Consider the following 19,238-nt stretch of genomic DNA (forward strand, 5'->3'; position numbering starts at 1 on the left):
AGTGTGAATTGAAGATTCCTTACTCAGATAATGGGAGAATGTGGAAAGCAGCCAAGCATTAATAATAACATAATGACCTCAGGCAAAGACAGCAAGCAGACATTTTAACTGCTAATTCAGATGTTTTCAACTCAACTGACTTAGGCAGCCTATTTTTGTTTAATTTTAAAGGGCTGGGTGTTTAGCTAATTTTACAACTTTGACAGTTCTGTAGATCTTACCCACTCTTTAAAAGAATTTACAACTGCTCTAAAGACTGGTAACTGTCTCACTGCAGATTAAGTCCCTTGATCGAACCTGCTTGAGTTATTGTCATAAATGTGGGTGGGACATCTGGATCTTGGTCTGAGCTGCCATATAAAAAGGTCCCTAGAATGTCCGCAACTCTGCAAATGATCAGGTCTCACTCTGCTTCTATATCAATAGGATCAGGAGTGAATCCCTAGCAAATGCACACCACCTTTCTACAGGTAACATTGGGAAGCAGCTATATTCAGCTTTCCCACATTAAGAATGTCAAGCATTTCCAAGTCAAGCGACTAACTGGCTGAATGTAAAAGCTGCCCATAATAAAGGCTGCTTGAAACTCACTAATCGAGACAACCTAAAGGGAATCTTGTCAGAGTATATGGGATACTTCCATTTAGTGGATGAGGGACTGAATTCAATAGCAGAGATGTAATGCCGGAAGGATATAAGACACAGAACAGACCCACAGCGAGAGTTTTGTGTACAGTTGTGGTGACTACAGTACAGGGAGGGCAGAATTGTTCTAGAAACAGTTCGGAGAAGATTTATGGGAGTATTACCAAGGCTTGAAAATTGCTACTCTGAGGAAAGATTGAATAGGGTAGCATCATTTCTTTCAAACAGAAGGGTTTGTTCATTGAGCTGTACAAAATAATGAGGTGCTTGGATAGAGTGCACAGGCAAAACCAGTTTGCCCTGACAGAAGCCAGTTTTCAGGTGATTGTTGGAACTGAAAACAAATCTTTTTCACCCAGAGGGTGCTGGATGTTTGGAAGTTACTACCCAGTTTACTGAATGAGGTGGAAACCATCAAAGCAATTACCTGGATTTGTAGCTGAAATGCTGTAACCTGCAAGGCTCCAGTCTAGGTGCTGGGAAGCAAGATTAGAATGGATGTACAGCGAGTGCAGACACTATGGGCTGAGTGACCTTTCTCTGTGCTACAGTTTACCTAGAGTTCTGTAACGAGTGAAAGGTAAACTTTAACATAAATGTGATTTTGAAAATGGTACACCTCGATTTATAATTTTTAAGTTTTTTGATGTGTCAAATAATTTTTGGAAGGGTCTGTAATGCAGCTGGGCCCTTTGAGGGCTTGCAGTACTTCCTGTTGTTATTCACTCAGAATCTGTAATCCTGGCATGTTTCTTTATTAACACTTAGGCACGGAATTTGAGTACACAGACTCAGAGAGTGATGTTAAAATCAAGCAGAAACCAGCTGCATTACCCCGACCGAAGAAGTCACTGCCAGAGCCAGGGAGCAGCATGAACCTTGTGAATGAGCAGCAAAGCCAGGACAAGCTGAGGGGAGCTGACAAGGGGAGAAAGGCCAAGAAGCCGAAGGAGAAGTCTCCCCGAGAGTTCACCTTCGACTTTGGCCCCGAAGCCAGCGACGACGACCTGTGGAACCGGCGGAGGAGCGAGAGGATTTTCCTCAACGACGCCAGCGCCTCTGCTGCGCTGACCCCAACGGCTGCTCCCAGCACGGCCTCGGCTACCAAAACCAGCCGCTGCCTCAAGACCAGAGCGGTCAGCCCGAAGAAAGAGACGAGTAGAGCAAAGGACAAGGTACGTTGAGGTCTCTCCATTCCCAGGGAACGTTTCAGCTCACGTTTTTTCCCTTCCAGCATCCCTCGCCCCTCCCCATCTCTTCCCCTGCCCCTCCCAGAAGTTAGTGAGCGTGGAAGGTGCAGTGAACAGGGTGGCAGCGTGGTTTGGCGTGTGGTAAGGCGCGGGGCCTGGCATCGGCAGTTCAGGACCTCTCCGTTTGAAAGCTCGCACGCTGTTCAGAAATAAAAGAAATAATGTCAGTCTCACCTTATCGGATTCCAAGGACAGGAATTCTCTGAGAATTCAAGAGCCTTATTGTTGAGCAAAGTGAGAGTCGGAAGCCCGCGTGGTGGGAAAGGTTCTTTTCAAGGGATTCTCACTGATGACGAGATGGTGCCATTGTTTAAGTAAGGTGGTAAGGACAAGCCAGGGAACTATAGACCAGTGAGCCTGACGTCGGTGGTGGGCAAGTTATTGGAGGGAATCCTAAGGGACAGGATGTACATGTATTTGGAAAGGCAAGGACTCATTAGGGATAGTCAACATGGCTTTGTTCATGGGAAACCATGTCTCACAAACTTGACTGAGTTTTTTGAAGAAGTAACAAAGAGGATTGATGAGGGCAGAGTGGTGGACGTGACCTATATGGACTTCAGTAAGGCATTTGACAAGATTCCCCATGGGAGACTAGTTAGCAAGGTTAGATCTCACGGAATACAGGGAGAACTAGCCATTTGGATACAGAACTGGCCCGAAAGACTTGAGGCCTGTGACCAGTGGAGTGCCACAAGGATTGGTGCTTGGTCCACGTCTTTTCATCATTTATATAAATGATTTGGATGTGAGCTTAGGAGGTATAGTTAGTAAGTTTGCAGATGACACCAAAATTGGATGTGTAGTGGACAGCAAAGAAGGTTACCTCAGATTACAACAGGGTCTTGACCAGATGGGCCAATGGGCTGAGAAGTGGCAGATGGAGTTTAATTTAGATAAATGCGAGATGCTGCATTTTGGGAAAGCAAATCTTAGCAGGACTTATACACTTAATGGTAAGGTACTAGGAAGTGTTGCTGAACAAAGAGACCTTAGAGTGCAGGTTCATAGCTCCTTGAAAGTAGAATTGCAGATAGATAGTATAGTGAAGAAGCAGTTTGGTCTGCTTTCCTTTATTGGTCAGAGTATTGCATATAGGAGTTGGGAGGTCATGTTGTGGCTGAACAGGACATTGGTTAGGCCACTTTTAGAATATTGTAAGAAATTCTAGTCACCATCCTATCCGAAGAATGTTGTGAAACTTGGAAGAGTTCAGAAAAGATTTACAAGGATGTTGCCAGGGTTGGAGGATTTGAGCCATTGGGAGAGGCTGAACAGGCTGTGGCTGTTTTCCCTGGAGCGTCGAAGGCTATGGGGTGACCTTATAGAGGTTTATAAAATCATGAGGGGTATGGATAGGATGAATAGACAAAGTCTTTTCCCCGGGGTGGAGAAATGCAGAACTAGAGGGCATAGGTTTAGGGTGAGAGAGGAAAGATATAAAAGAGAACTAAGGGGCAACTTTTTCGCGCAGAAGGTGGTGAATGTATGGAATGAGCTGCCAGAGGAAGTGGTGGAGGCTGGTACAATTGCAACATTTAAAAGGCATCTGGATGGGTATATAAATAGGAAGGGTTTGGACGGATATGGGCTGGGTGCTGGCAAATGGGACTGGATTGGGTTGGGATCTCTGGTCAGCATGGACGGGTTGGACCGAAGGGTCTGTTTCCGTACTCTACACCTCAATGTTTCTCTGGCAGCTCGCTGCTCCAATAAGGAGGGGATGGGCTGTCTAACTGGTGGGCTACGCAGTGGCCTTTCAGTTCAACGGTTGCTGTTGGGTGCCTGTATCAGGGATGTGACCCCTAAAATGTTAGTTCTCTTCTTTCCAGCTTTTGCAGTTAGGAATAGCTGTTGTAACCAGGACCAACACCTTCATTTCAAACAACTGGCTGCCAGCTTCTTGTGGATTACGTAACCCTGCCACACACCCCGACCCCTCCTCATCCTAACTCCAGGGAAAAGGCCTCAGGCTGGTATGGGAAGTGGGGAATTGGCCCTCCCACCACTTCCCCCCAAAAGATCCACAGCCCAGGTGCGGTAAAGATGCAGCCCATAGGTCAGCTTAATAACTCAGCACTTTCAAAAAGATTCCGAGGCAGACATTTACTACATTGGACCTGCTTCTCTCACGTAGGAAAGGACACAAAGCATTTGCAGATGGGCTGGGGGAGGGTCCCCACGGCTGAGGTATCGACCAACCTTCATCGAGGCCTTTCTAGAGCGGACGCAGGCACCTCAAACAGACCTTAGGCTGCCTGGTTCTCTAAATTTGGCACTTAATGCCTTTCAAAGAATCCCTTGTGGAAGTTGGTAATGAGTCTGGCAGGCATTGGGCCTACCCAGGTCAGGATGCAGTGAGGCCGAGGTGTCACACCAACTCCCATTGATTTTCCAGCCCCCTCAGCAAGGTACGCTGAAGTTAGTAAGTTCCTTGGCACAGTGGGTAATGACCCTACCTCGGAGCTGGAAGCTCTGGGGTTGGGTTCTACTTCCCGGCTGGGGAGGTGGGTTAAACAGCTGCGTATCTTTGTGACAGGTAGCTAGGGGGAGAGACGCCTGGTCAGGAGTGTTACCCCTCCCCTTCAAGCTAAAGACCCATTCCAGGAGAAACAAGGGACAGAGAGCAGCATGCACTTTACCCATCTCAGGCACATCGAGACATAAGAGGTCCTCTTAGTTAGAACAGATCTGTTACATTGTAAATAACAATGACCCGGATATGGGTTTTGGTTGCCCTCCCCACTTTGGATGGAGTTGCGCTGAGACAATGAGAAGTTCAATACATGCTGCGATTTTGAAGTCAGCCTGGTGGTGGTGGTGGGGGGGGCTCATTGATTCACTGCTGTGTTTTCAACTTACAGAGAAAGAAAGGGAAGGAGCCACTGTCCCCTGGCTTTCCTTCAGCCCCGATGCCGAGTAACCCATCTGAACCGAGGGCCAGCCTCCTGCGCAGCACAAGCCCCTGCAAAAAGAACAAAGTGAAAGTGAAAGCAAAGGATGGAAAAAAGGAGGTAACACTGTTATACAATCCCTACACTGGGGAGACAAGCCCTTTGGCCCAACAAGTCCACACCGACCCTCCGAAGATTAACCCACCCAGACCCATTCCCCTACATTTACCCCTAACAAATGCATTTAATCTACACATTCCTGAACATGACGGGCAATTTAGCATGGCCAATTCACCTAACCTGCACATCTTTGGACTGTCAGAGGAAACCCATGCAGACACTGGGAGGATGTGCAAACTCCACACAGACAGTCACTGAGGCTGGAATCGAACCCAGGTCCCTAGTGCTGTGAGGCAGCAGTGCTAACCACTGAGCCACCATGCTGCCCTTAAGGATATGGTGGATTGTATCATGCACGCATTCTTGGTTCTGACAATGAGGCACATTGAACCTTGTTGAAACAGACAAGATTTTTAAGGGACTTGTCAGTGTAAATGGAAAGAGATAGTTGCCCCTTTTGTGGGAGAGTCCAGGACCAGAAGGTATCATCTCGAAAGGAAGGGCTCACACATCTGACACAGAGATGAGAGGAAATTTCTTCTCTGAGGGTAATGAGTCTGTGGAATTCTTTACTACAAAGGGGTGCCGAGGCTGGGTTGTTAAGTATATTCAAGGCTGAGATAGACAGAGTTTTGTGCTGGAAGGGAATCGAGAGTTCTGGGGAAAGACCGGAAAGTGGAGTCGTGGTTCATCAGATCAGCCATGATCTCATTGAATGGCAGAGCTGATGGGCTGAATGGCCTATTTCTGCTGCTATGCATTAGGGACTTATATTGATACATTGACTCTGTGTCTCTGTCTCTCTCTCTCTCTCTCCCCCTCCCCCCACAAATGCTGAACTCCTCCGGCAGTTTCTCTTTTTATTCCAGATTTCCAGCATCCACAACGTTTTACTTTTATTTGAGCATTCACAGCTTTTAGCATTGTATGTTCCTGCATGAAGATCCACCATCAGGAGACTCATCCAAACATTTCTAGCTTGCCAGCATTGGAGAGTGCTGGAAGCTAAAAACATCTGGATGAGTTTTCTGATGGTTGGACCTTTATGGAGGAACATGTAATGCTTCTATACGCTGTAGGATAATACACAGAATGTAATGGCTATTCAGCCCAACTTGCCAATGCTATCTGCTCCCAGCTCTCACCCAGTCTGTAACATTCTGTTCCTTTCTTCCTCATGTGTTTATGCTAAATTGCCCGTAGTGTTAGGTGAAGGGGTAAACGTAGGAGTATGGGTCTGGGTGGTATACGCTTTGGCGGGTCGGTGTGGACTTGTTGGGCCGAAGGGCCTGTTTCCACACTGTAGGGAATCTAATCTAATCTAATATGTTGTGTAATGAGAGATAAGCCTGTGTTTGTTTAAAATCAAACAAGTGCAAGGAGTGACTTGATCCATGAGAATATGCAGCATTGTATGGTTCCAATTATGGTGTGGAATTATTCAGCTTATAAAAAGTGCTTTCTTAAAGAAAGACTGTTATTTATAAAACACTTGCAGGTCCACCAGATGTCTCAACCTGTTTGACAGCAAATTTACAGATTGGAGTTGCAATAGGGACAGGTGGCAGGCAACTATGCACAGCAAGCAAGCTCCCACCAACAGTTACATGATTATAATGAAAAAGCCTGTTTTTTTTTGTGATGTTGATTGAGGGAGCAATATTGGCCCAGGGCATGGGGAGAACAAACATGCTCCTTTTTGATATACTGCCATGGACCTTATCAGAGAGGGGGAAATGGGTAATCTTGCTTGAAGTAGTCATTCGAAAGACAGTGCAATATCCCCTCAGTGCTCATCCCTGACCACTGTGCTCAAGTCCTTGGATTCACAAATGTCAACTTAGAGTGTGGAAGGTTGTGGCTGTCACCTTAGTGTCAGGGAAATCAATGCACTCCCCACACTAACAACATGCCTGCTCACTTTTGTATAGTAGACTTCCTCCAGATCGTAGCAGGACACTTACAGATTCCCTTTCAGTTTTAAAGTAGCACCCAAAATAAGTGCTTGGCTTATTTCTTGTACTCCAGTTCATTCTTTTCCTTTTTGTTAATGTAGTTGTGAGGCATAGTCGCTCAGTGGTTAGCACTGCTGCCTCACAGCGCCAGGGACCCCAGTTCAATTCAGTGTGACTGTCTGTGTGGAGTTTGCACCTTCTCCCTGGGTCTGCGTGGGTTTCCTCCAGACACTCTGGTTTCTTTCCACAGACCAAAGATGTGCAGGTTAGGTCGATTGGCCATGTTAAATTGCCACATAGTGTGCAGGGATGTGTAGGTGAGGTGGGTTAGCCCTGGGAAATGCAGGGTTACAGGGGTAGAGCAGAGGGGTCGGTCTGGGTCAGTGTGGGCTGAATGGCCTGTTTCCACACTGTAGAGATTCTCTGATTCTATACTATTTGAAGAAAAGTCACTACTGAAAAGGGGGAATCACAGCAGCTAAATTTCACCCATCAGCAATGTGGTACCGACCAGAAAGTAGGCGTTTTTGGTTTTGGTTGAGGGATAAATATTGACCAAGACACAGGGGAGAATTCAACTGTTTATTGAAACAGTTCTTTAACCAAAAGAGAAAATGCTGGAAAATCTCAGCAGGTCTGGCAGCATCTGTGAGGAGAGAAACCAGCTGACGTTTCGAGTCTAACTGACCCTTTGTCAAAGCTATGGTTCTTTAACTTGGTTCAGAAATATTTTAAATGTAGCTCAATGATTCCTCATGAACTTCTTGTCCAAATGCAAAATTATTACTCAAATCTCCAAGGACTTAATAATGGTTACAATCGATTCATGGTTTTGTACACAGTTAAAATGATCAAACTTGGCCTCTGTCTGTGTTACCCTACCAAAATCTGTCCTTTGGCAAGCCTGTCCTGGGTATAATGTCCACCCTTTGTTTGTGAGTCCCATCACATGATATCCAGAATGTGTCCTGAAGTAGGTTCCTCCTCACCCATCCTCCAGACTTGACTCAATGTCTGCCCTGATGGTTTCACTGTTAGTCAGTTAATATTGTAAAAGGTAAGCGTGTCCAAGACCATATCGAAAGGTTCAGTCATACTGCTTAGGTATTTCCATTGTCCTGGCCAATACCTGAGGCTCTCACCTCACACGGATGTCATCCAATATGTCTCCTATAGTTTCGATCTCCATTGTTCTGGTCAGTATCTGATGTTAACACAAATTCTGATAATCAAAATGTGATTAGCTACAGGATTCATGCAAATTACAACAACGGTACAGTGCGAGAAAAGGCTGCCTCCTCACTCGAGCGGCAGGAATATCATATTCTCTATTTTGGTTCCTGACCAACAAATATTTGTGTATTGCCTACATTCAAATATTAGCTGGGGCTTTATGGGAAGCATTGTTACCTCTGAGCCCACAGGTCAAAGGTTCAAACTCCACTCCAGAGACTCAAGCCTTGACTTCAGTGCTGCTTTGAGCGAGTGCTGTACAGTACAGAGCACTTTTTTTATATGAGACCATTGAAGAGGGACCCTATTGTTCTCCTTAGTTGGACATAAATCAGTCAGTGGCAGTCTTTCCTGGCCAATGTTTATCCCACCTTAGTAAGCTGATTCTCTGCTCTTTTTGATATCATTGCTGCTTGTTGATATTTGCTTGGTAATCAGAAACACACACTGCAGTGAAATTCCGTTATAAAACAGAAAAGAAAAAGTAAAGCACCTCAACTGCAGGTAGACAGTCGCACACAGAAATAAACAAAAACTCTGTGGGAAGCAATGGACTAGTGGTATTATCACTGGACTGTTAATCCAGAAACTCAGCTGATATTCTAAGAGTCTAATGACGACCAAGAATCTGGTGTCGTTTGTTGGAAAAACCCATCTGGTTCACTGATGCCCTTTAGGGAGGAAGTTGCTGGCCTTACCTGCTCTGGCCTACATGTGACTCCAGACCTACGCGATGTGGTTGATTCTTAACTGCCCTCTGGGCAACTAGGGATGGGTAATAAATGCTGGCCTGGCCAGCGATGGCCTCATCCCATGAATGAATAAAAAAAGACAGGGGACTCTGGACTGAGGGGTAGTTAGCTCAGGACCAAGGTGGGGTTGGGAGCCAGAGCTTAGAGGTGATACCCATCTCTACCCAGAAATTCTGGAACATCACTAGCAGTGCCTTCAGAATGGTGAAAAATGTCAATTTAGATCCGTTCAAAGAAATCACAACAAGCTGGTGAAGAAAGCCCTTGATTTTTACAGCGGTACTTGCCTCGTCTCTCCAGCAGGCACGCTCCAAAGGCGGTGCTGTCAGTAAACTAATGGAAAGCATGGCGGCCGATGAGGATTTTGAACAGAACCAAGACAGCAGCTTCTCTGAAGATGAGAACCTCCCTTTGAGCATGCTCATTGAGAGGCCCTCCACCCCAGGTTAGTTGCGCCTTCGGGATAAAATGCTGAGCATCGCGAATCCCAGCTGCACTCCCCACTCCTCATATCCACGAGGCACCGGCTGAGGTTCAGCCATTGGTGGGATTGCCAGGGATCTGCATTCACACCAGGCCATCGTGTTAGATAGGAGTGTGCGGAAACTGGTAAAATGGTAGAAGACTGACATTTGTTTTTAAAAATCTGATGACTTTCCTTATTTTGTAGGTGGATTAAATAAGATAGGGAATTTAAGATGGAATTCCTACCATCAGCCAACCCTGCGCCATGTCTGATTCGGGTCTTGTCAAAAGGATGACAATCCTGAGAAAGCAGTGCTGAGAAAATCGGCTGCTGTTCATACTCCATTATTTACATGGATCTAAATATCTATCAAGTGATTCATTCGATAGATATCTGTGTTGGAATGAACAAGTCCTGCTAACAGGATGTCTGCTAACTGCTTTTGAAGATCCACTGTTTTAAAATTGAAGCTAAGACTTATTGTGCAAACCTTCACGTTCAGGGAATGAATGACAGCCAGTTATTACACTGCATCGTAACTGCAGGTGTTCGAGACAGTTACCATTGTCTAACTTTACTGCCCAAACGAATTGAGTAGTTTAACACATTATCGTTCTCATTAACAAATGATTTTGTTCACTCCCGTGACCTTGTTCAGCTATCGAGAAGAGTGATTTCTCTGCTATTGAGTGAGTCTGCTCTCTGCCCCTTTATGTAGCTTCACCCTGTCCCGTATCTGCTGTCCCTCCTTAGTCCTTCCTGTACGCTTGCACCTTGACAGGTGGTGACATCCAGTTGTGAACAAGTCCTTTACGCTTGAAAATTACTTTACATAATGGACTGATTCGTCCTCAGAATATTAAATGATAACGTTGATCTTTTCTTCCCTTTTTTTTCTGGTACCTGATAAGCTGAATTATTGCCACTTCATTAAAAGATTCATTTTTAAATTTACAAACGGGCTCACAGGAAAGTGACGGTGCTTAAAATCCCCTTTGCTTGGAACAACTGACTCAAACAACAGCCTGTGTTTTCTTCAATTGGTTTCCATCGAATTTCCCAGCAGAGAAATAGCTAATTTGGACCAACTGGTTTCTGCCAGTAATTGTGTTCCACACAAGAACCCTTCTATCTTCCTTCATCTCATCCACTCCCTCTGTTCATTTCCCCCTCCTTTATTTCTCAAACTTCCCCTTAAATGTGTTTGTGTTTTCCTTTATTCTGATTCACTGGGTCTGTAGCTTTGCCTGAGTCAGCAAAACTGTTAGCAATTATTATTCCATCAGTTTTCCACACTTCCATCTGATTGTTCCCACAAAGAAAAACATCAATTGGGATTTACCTAGATAAATAGCAACAAACAGTCAAACCACACAATTGCCAGGCAATGACCATCTCCATTAAGAGAGAATCTAACCATCACCCCTCTTGACTTTCAATAGCATAAACATCACTGAATTCCCACTCTCTTTCCCTATCATCAAGTCAGGAGTATGTTGGAATCATCTCCACTTGTCTAGGTGAGTTTAACTCCACAACACTCAGAAGATCAACACCATCTGGGACAAAGCAGTTTGTTTGCTTGGCACCCCAGGCACAACCTTTCACATTGACTCCCTTCACCGCCAGTGCACATTGTCAGCTGTGTGTACAATCTGTGAGATGCAGTGAATAATTTGCCTGGGCTCCTGTGGCAGAACCTTCTAAACTCTCAACCTCTGCCTTCTGGAAGGACAAGGGGAAACCACCACCTGCAAGTTCCCCTCCAAGCCACACACCATCCTGACTTGGAATTATATCGCTGTTCCTTCACTGTCGATGGGTCAAAATCCTCGTGCTCTGAAGAGCACTTGTGGGTGTTCCTACAGCCCAGCGACTGCAGTGGTCCATGAGGGCAGTTTGGTATCACCTTCTCCAGTACAATCCTAAATGGACAAACGGTGCCAACAGTGTTGGCATTCCGTGAATGAATCAAAGAAAAAATTGCAGATATCTGATCCAAACTGCAAGCCTCACCCTCCCCTATCTCGTCTAATTCTGCGTTCTTGCACCAGCTCAGTTGTCATCACTGCATTATTGTTCCTTCAGTGAGCTACACCCTGAGCTCAGAAATTCCCTCCCTGACCTCCCTTATCTGTCCATCACTTCTCTCCTCATTTACAATGCTCTTTAAAACTTGCTCCCTGACCATGATTTTAAATATCTCCTTGCATTTGCTGAGTGTAAATTGCGTTCGATAATGCTCCAGTAAAGCTGCTTGGGGTGTTCCGATTGGGGAATGCTGCTCTGTAATTGCAGCTTGTGGTTTTGGTTGGAGACAGGATTATATTCCACTGGGGACGGGTGCAGAGCTTCGCTGCTAAGGCATTACTGAGAGATTACTATCATTTTCCGCAGCTCTTCGCTCGTGTGTGATTGACAAAGATGAGCTGAAGGATGGCCTTCGGGTGCTGATTCCAATGGATGACAAGCTACTGTATGCTGGATATGTGAAAACTGTTCACTCTCCGGATATGTAAGTTGTCAGTGAGAGGGGACGATTGACATGCTCATTACTTAAAGACAATCTAATCTAATCTAATTTAAACATCATGCACAATTTCCCAGCTGCCCCGATTGTCACCTGGAAGTCAGAGTCTGACCTTGAAATGTCAGAGTTTAGTTGGTAATGTGGCACTATGCCTCCTCTAAGCCACCCCCTTCAGCACCCGACATCTGCCTGAGACAATTTTGTCAAATTCCCTGGCTTCTGGCATGCTTGCAACCAGCTAAACAAATCTGTAGCCCCCTGATTAAACACAGTGGCTTGAATACATTTCAGGGTGCTGGCTTCCAGTCGGAAAATTATTCGTTTCCCATGTTCTGATGTTCTTTATGGTTTCAAATCCATTCAGTTCAGGCACAGAATAAATGCTGTAGAGGCAGAGAGAGCACTCACCTGAAACAGAAGGTTGATGTTACAAATACTATGATGTTTAAGTGTGTATAAGTGCATGCTGTAGTTATCATTTAGAGCCGGAAACTGTTGGGAATGATTAGGAACATATATGAGGACTGACGTGGTAGATGGGCACTACACAGGCTGGGGCACATTATTTCCCCTTTCAATTCAATTTTGATTCAGATTCTTTCGTTCTGTCTCTGTTTCTTCTTGTTTATTGGTTTTGGAGTGTCCCTGGTGGGGCAGTGTTATTAATTGGTGAAGTGGGTAATTTGCTGAGGGGATTTTAAAAAACAAAAAACGTACTTCTAATGACTGGGCGTCCCCAGAGAGGGAGTGTCCACTGCAGGCCTCAGTGTCCAGTCCTCTGTGCCCCCCACCCCCCCCACCCTGCCCCGCTCAAGTTTACTTTCATGAATTGATTTTTGCACCTGGAGTTTCCCAGTTGGCTTCCTGCATTGATGGGAAAGATTAACAACGTGGGGAGAGGTGCCAAGTGGTAGGTGAGGATTAGGGGTCCAGGCAACAGCTACCCAGGGAAGATGGTTCTCCCTTCCCTCTTGGGACATGGAGTAGTTGTTTGGTTGTGTTTGTCATTAACATGCTTAGGAGACTAGGGAAGGATTCTTCTTGTTGAGTCCCATCGTGCGCTGCAAACTGGGCTGTTCTCTGGAGCTGGAGGGGTTGATCCTCTAGATTTGAGGGCATGAGTATCCACTGTTGGACAAGAAGCCCATTTTGTGCCAACTAATGGCTCCTGTATCCACATCAAAATCTTCAGTTTAATTCATTCCCTCCCTTGGAGGTGGGTTAGTGAGCTGAAAGCAGCCTCACCTCGGTTTGACATCTCATCAATAGATGGCACGATGACAGTGCAGCACTCCCTCAGCATCATACATTATACACTCAGGTTCCAGAGAACGGAGCTTGACCCCTCGACTGTCTAAAATTGTGCTAAAATTGTCCTCCAGGGGAGTAAGGGAAGGGGGTCCTTACATCTTTCACAAGCTGTGTCAGTTCCTGGTGTCTGAGGTTAACAAGTAAATCCTCTCTTTGTTTCCACTGAGAGGAGCTATTTGTATTTTCACCTATTGAACAGCCACAGCTGAGCAATGCAAAAAAATTAAGCGATCCGGCTCAGTGGTTAGCACTGCTGCCTCACAGTGCCAGGAACCTGGGTTCGATTCCAGCCTCGGGGTGACTGTCTGTGTGGAATTTGCACATTTTGTGCAAATTCAAACCTGTGGCAGGAAAAGCAGCACTTTGGTGAAGATATTGGCCACATCTCAGTGGTGCTTTGGTTTCCACCCACAGTCCAAAGATGTGCAGGGTAGGCGGATTGGCCATAGGAAATGTGGGGTTCGGTGGGTCTGGCTGGGATACTCTTCATAGGGTCAGTGCAGACTCGATGGGCTGAATAGTCTCTCGTTGCACTGGAGGGATTCTATGTCCCTAATGAGGTTGGGAGGCACATATTTGCTGTGTATTGTATCTCTCTCTAATTTGAATAGCTGCATTATACCGAACGGTGGAACTGTGTTGTGACCATGTGCCTGATATGCATTAGACGTGAACTCAGGACAGGCAATGCGTGTTCTGTAATAGATCCAAAACAAATTAATATTGCTCATGTTCCTCTCAATTCAAATGATTAACTTCCAACCTCATGGCTTAATTTCAACAGTTTTTTTTAGTGGGTTTGAGGAGTGTGGGCCTGTTCAGAGCAGAGCTGGTCTGTGCCACCTGACAAAGGGGCAGTACTGCAAAAGTTTGTGGTTTCAAGTAAACCTGTTGGACTATAACCTGGTGTCGTGTGGCTTCTGACCCTGTGCCAGAAAAGCAGCACTTTATTCAGATGAAGGTGTTGGCCGCCCCTCTGGGTAGGACTCTTCTCCTCTGAGTCACAAGCTGATGTCTTATTGTGCTACCAAGGCTGATGCTACAGTAACAAAAACAGAAGTTGCTGGAAAAGCTCAGCAGGTCTGGCAGCATGTGTGCCGAGAAATCAGACGTAGTGTTTCGGGTCTGGTGACTCTTCCTCAGAACGGAGGTTCTCTGCACTGGCAGAGGTGATCTCTCCCACGTTAACTGCTAAACCGAAGCCTGGCTGAAATCTTGGACAGACATTAAAAATCCCACAGTGCTCTCTGTAAATGGGCAGGGGAGCCCCAGTCAATATTTACCTCTCAACCAACATCACCGTTACATTGCAGATTGTGGGACTTTGCTCTGTCTAAACTGGCTATTGATTTTTTTTATAAGGTGCAACAGTGGTAATATTTCAACAAACATTCTCTTGGCTGCAGAGCACTTTGGGATAACCTGAGATTATGAATGGCACTATATAAATGCGGACTTTACAATGTTTGAGCTAGAGGGTGGAATTTGCAACTCCCAAGAAGCAGCGGGAAGGTTGTACACAGAAAGGAAGGATAATTGGGCCAGCTCTTCCATCCCCCCCCCCCCCCCCCCCCCCCCCCCCCCCCCCCCCCCACCGCCCCCCCCCCCCTCCCCATATCCCCCAAAAAACTGCTGTCACTTCAGAAATTAAGTTCTGGACAGGAAGACTGCAATTGACCGTCCCAACCTACTGTCAACAATTGATCAATTAACAACCACTAGGGGACCTCCTGCAGCCTGGGCCACAGCTAATTGAGCTCCAGGTGGGTCAGGTTGGTTGGCCAAACCAACAGTAAGCAGGCAAGTTATCAATTTTGGGGGCAGGTGGAGTCGGCAAAAAGCCTTACTTCCTCCAATCCTCCGTCTTGAGGGATACTCTGGGTAATGGTGCCTTGGCTGCAGGCGTTATGGTGCTGCCAAGCTGTGGAGACATCAGGCAGCAATTCGATGGTAACCCCAGGGCTTCATGCTCCAGCTTCTCGGGAAAGTGGATTATCAGGGTCAGCCATGATCTCATTGAAGAGCAGAGCACCCTCGATGGGCTGAATGGCTTACTTCGGCTTAAGAGTCCTTTGGCTTTGGAATTCCAGCAGAACAAGAATTCGGTGGGAATTGTGAACAAGGTGTTTCTCTACACAAAGTGTTCCTGCTTTTGGACTAGATTCAAAAACAGGAAACTTCCGCTGAAACTGTGGAGCGACAAGTTATCCTTTTCTGTACATTTTCCTTTTGTGTAAAATTGAAGGTTGAGCATTGGAGTTGGGAGGTCATCTTGTGGTTGTATGGGACATTGGTTAGGCCACTTTTTGACCACTGCGTTCAGTTCTGGTCTCCCTGTGATAGGAAGGATGTTGTGAAAGCTGAAAGGGTTCAGAAAAGAGTTACGAGGATGTTGCCAGGGTTGGAAGGTTTGAGCAATAGGGAAAAGTTGAATAGGCTGAAGCTGTTTTCCCCAGAGTGTCGGAGGCTGAGGGGTGACTTTACAGATCTATTTAAAATCATGAGGGTCATGGATAGGGTAAATAAACAAGGGTTTTTCCCCTGGAGGAGATGAAACTCCAAACTAGGGGAGTTTAGGGTGAGAGGGGTAAGATTTAAAAGGGACCTAAAGGGCAACTTTTTCACGCAGAGGGTGGTGTGTGTATGGAAGGAGCTACCAGAGGAAGTGGTGGAGGCTGGGGCAATTGCAACATTTAAAAGGTATCTGGATGGGTATGTGGATAGGAATGATTTAGAAGGATATGGGCCAAATGCTGGCAAAAGGAACTAGATTTATTGAGGATATCTAGTTGGCATGGATGAGTTGGACTGAAGGGTCTGCTTCCATGCTGTACATCTCTATGACTCTGTGAAGTGACCCGAGTGGTGAAATCCCTGCTCGTGCAGTCCTGCAACTCTGACCATTTCATTCTAACCAGAACCATCAAGTGAATGTTAGAGTGTCCTTTAATTTCCTGGATTTAAGCCTACAAAGCCCCTCTGTCACTATCAGCAATAATACTGCAGCAATTTGGGTCATCACCTTCAGGAACTGAAAGCCCAGAGAGTCAAATTTGGACAGGCATGTGTGGGTCTATCTTCATCTTTATCTGTGTGTACGTTTTTTGTTTGTACAAAGAGATAACTATTCAGTGTGGGGAAAATGTCACGTGCAACAAAGTTAAAATTTCTCCTTGTGTGCGTCACCACGCTCCTGACATTTACCAACGGAGCAGTAAAGTCAGAGTCAGACAATAACACGTCAGGGGGGTCGTGTACAAAATATCTTTCATATTGTCTGTACACAGAAAATGTGACTTCATTGGATTAAAAAAAAAGGGAAATACAAGATTGCATTTATTTTGCAGTGAGAGTAACAAGGAACTTCCTAATGAGATTACAGTGACAAGTCCTGGTGCTTGATTTAGGCCAATCTCCTTGTTTTTCATTATTGGCTCTCTGGTTTCCTCCCACAGTCCAAAGAGGTGCAGTTTAGATGGATTGTCCATGCTAAATTCCCCATTGTGTCCAGCGATGTGCAGGCAAGATAGATTAGCCAGGGGAAATACATGGTTACAGGGATAGGGTAGGGGGCTGAGACTGGGTGGAATTGATGCAGACTCTGACTGAAGGTCTCTTTCTACACTGTAGGATTTCTGTGATTCTTAGCTGCACCATGATTTGTCTCGTTAAAGAAGTTTTCAAATTGCTGCGACAAAGCTGCATATGGACTGACTTTAAGAAATCAAATTGAACAAGACGAGAAGGTTACTGAGTGTAAACACTCTGGCCCCTCCTCAAGTATAAACATCTCTCTTCCAGATATCGTGTGGTTGTGGAGGGAGAGAGAGGAAACCGTCCGCACATCTACTCCTTGGAGCAGCTCCTACAGGAAGCGGTGAGAGGCTTAGTAATCGTTACAGATTGGCAATAATGTTCGCTTTTCACTATTACAACATCGTGTGAGCTTTCCTTCAGTCTGGGGTGTATAGGTAGTGAAATGAAAGCACTCATTGTAAAGTAGGCAGGAGACAAGCAGCTGGATTAAAATGGCCCAAAACTCCTCGTCGTGCCTGATCTAGACAAAACTTAAAATTATTTCCCCGTGCACTTGAGAAGAAAGCATGAATTACTTTGGTTTTGCAAGAAATGAACGTGATTTTTCCATTGAAAATGTTTTTCTAGTGATATTATCTGTTGATTACTTTTCCCCCTCACCCTGCCTTTTGATACAGATCTGTAAAAAAGAGTGGTACATTTGATTTCAGAAATTAGGTCTTATTTCAGACACTCTGTTGACCAGCTGAAGCTTTGCAACATCAAGGAGACTGAGCTCCTGTTGTCAGGGACATCTTACCAGGTGATTTCCTGATGTGGAGGGTCACTGCACAGAGACCAGTATCTGTCACCAAATCACCCTTTATTCACATAGTTCATGTCACTGACCCAGCTAACTCCACTCCCACTCCTCTCCCCAACCCAAACCCTACTCCCACCCCAAAAAGGATCAGCTGGCTTAAGTGCAGAGAGAGAGCAGCCTCAACAACATGTGCCCAGCAGGAGCAGCCGCCATTGCTGTGAAGTCAGGAACCCTGCGGCCTGCAGCAATTCAGAAAAGAACGACATTTCCAAAAGAGAAATGGGGCTGAGACCCCCTCCAAGAGTATCGGAAGGGCCGCCCATAGCTGTGGTCCCCTTTTTTTTATAGAATCCCTATAGTGTGGAAACAGGTCCTTCGGCCCAACAATTCCACACCGACCTTCCGAAGAGTATCTCACCCAAATCCATTCCCCTATTACTCTAGATTTACCCCTGACTAATGCACCTAACCTACACATCCCTGGACACTATGGGCAATTTAGCATGGCCAGTCCACCTGACCTGCACATCTTTGGATTGTCGGAGGAAACCGGAGCACCCGGAGGAAACCCCCACAGACACGGGGAGAATGTGCAAACTCCACACAGTCAGTTATCCGAGGCTGGAATCGTACGTAGGTCCCTGGCACTGTGAGGCAGCAGTGCTAACCACTGACCCACCACTCCCAACACCACCCCTACCTACCCACCCATTAAAACCCCGGGTCGCCACCAAGTGGCCGTCTCGAGGTTTCTCTCAGGGCCTGGTTACATGGGGATTAAATTGCTGCTTTTAGTCGATGATGAAATAGCTCTTAATAAGGCCCCAATGTATTTCAATTTGTTGCCTGCCCCCTGGGAGGTGTGAGGGGTCTGTTTGATTGCTATCCTGCTGTTGATAAATGTCTCAGATCAGGGCAGGAGTTGGACGTGGAGCCAAGTCAATCTGATTCCCCTCAATTTGACAACATTCCCCACCCCGGCACAGCCTCTGTCGCTGTTCTTCTCCAGCGCAACCTTTTCAATAAATAAACCAGCGATGGCCCAGGGATATTGCCTTCCTGTTGAGCTCAGCATTTAGTTTGTCAGGATTGATTTGATCTGAAATTCAGACGTGGCTTTAATTTTAGATCTCGCTCTCTCCTAATGTCCTTTTGAAGCAGATCATTGATGTTAAGCCTTCCTGTGTGAGGTTGTTGCCTGAAGGAACCCGAATTGCTGCCTACTGGAGCCAGCAGTATCGCTGCCTGTACCCTGGGACTGTTGTCAGAGGTATCTGTCTCTCTCTCTCTCTCTCTCTCTCGCTCTCTGATTCTGTAAGCCAGGAACCCTTCTTGACGAGTTCTCATTCTAAAAACGTCTAACTCGGTGACTTCCTGAGTAGAAAGTGTGACATTGAGAGCTTAGTGCTGATTTAGCTCTCGAAAGGGTTAGCCATGGAATGTGTTGATCATAGTGTCAACTGTGCACAGAAAGCAGACTGATCTTCCCTTTAAAGCACAAAACAAAGGTCTCTCCAGTTACTTCTTACATTTATAATGAACAGAATGTTTGAATCCCAAAGGATTTTTATTTTGCAAGCATTTGAAGTGACATCTTCTGAGATGGAGGGAGAGGAAGGGAGGTGGAGGGAGAGGAAGGGAGGTGGAGGGTGAGGAAGGGAGGTGGAGGGTGAGGAGGGGAGGTGGAGGGGGAGGAGGGAAAGTGGAGGGTGTGGAGGGGAGGTGATGGAAGAGAAGGGGAGG

General features: G+C 46.0%; 1 protein-coding gene across 10 annotated transcripts in view; it reads left to right on the forward strand.

Annotated features, from left to right (window-relative positions):
- The window catches only part of tnrc18 (trinucleotide repeat containing 18), a 179,187-nt gene that overhangs the window by 127,802 nt on the left and 32,147 nt on the right, over positions 1 to 19,238 (forward strand). For 6 of the 10 annotated variants that reach the window (XM_043711267.1, XM_043711266.1, XM_043711273.1 and 3 more), the window contains 6 exons: positions 1,414 to 1,820; positions 4,760 to 4,909; positions 9,150 to 9,294; positions 11,713 to 11,830; positions 16,958 to 17,033; positions 18,654 to 18,765. In XM_043711267.1, coding sequence (XP_043567202.1) covers positions 1,414 to 1,820; positions 4,760 to 4,909; positions 9,150 to 9,294; positions 11,713 to 11,830; positions 16,958 to 17,033; positions 18,654 to 18,765 — 1,008 coding nt within the window. The remainder of the gene's footprint in view (positions 1 to 1,413; positions 1,821 to 4,759; positions 4,910 to 9,149; positions 9,295 to 11,712; positions 11,831 to 16,957; positions 17,034 to 18,653; positions 18,766 to 19,238) is intronic. The other 4 variants (XM_043711268.1, XM_043711272.1, XM_043711269.1 and 1 more) reach the window with 3 other exon arrangements.

This window comes from Chiloscyllium plagiosum, chromosome 21, assembly GCF_004010195.1.
Source record: "Chiloscyllium plagiosum isolate BGI_BamShark_2017 chromosome 21, ASM401019v2, whole genome shotgun sequence".
NCBI lineage: Eukaryota > Metazoa > Chordata > Chondrichthyes > Orectolobiformes > Hemiscylliidae > Chiloscyllium > Chiloscyllium plagiosum.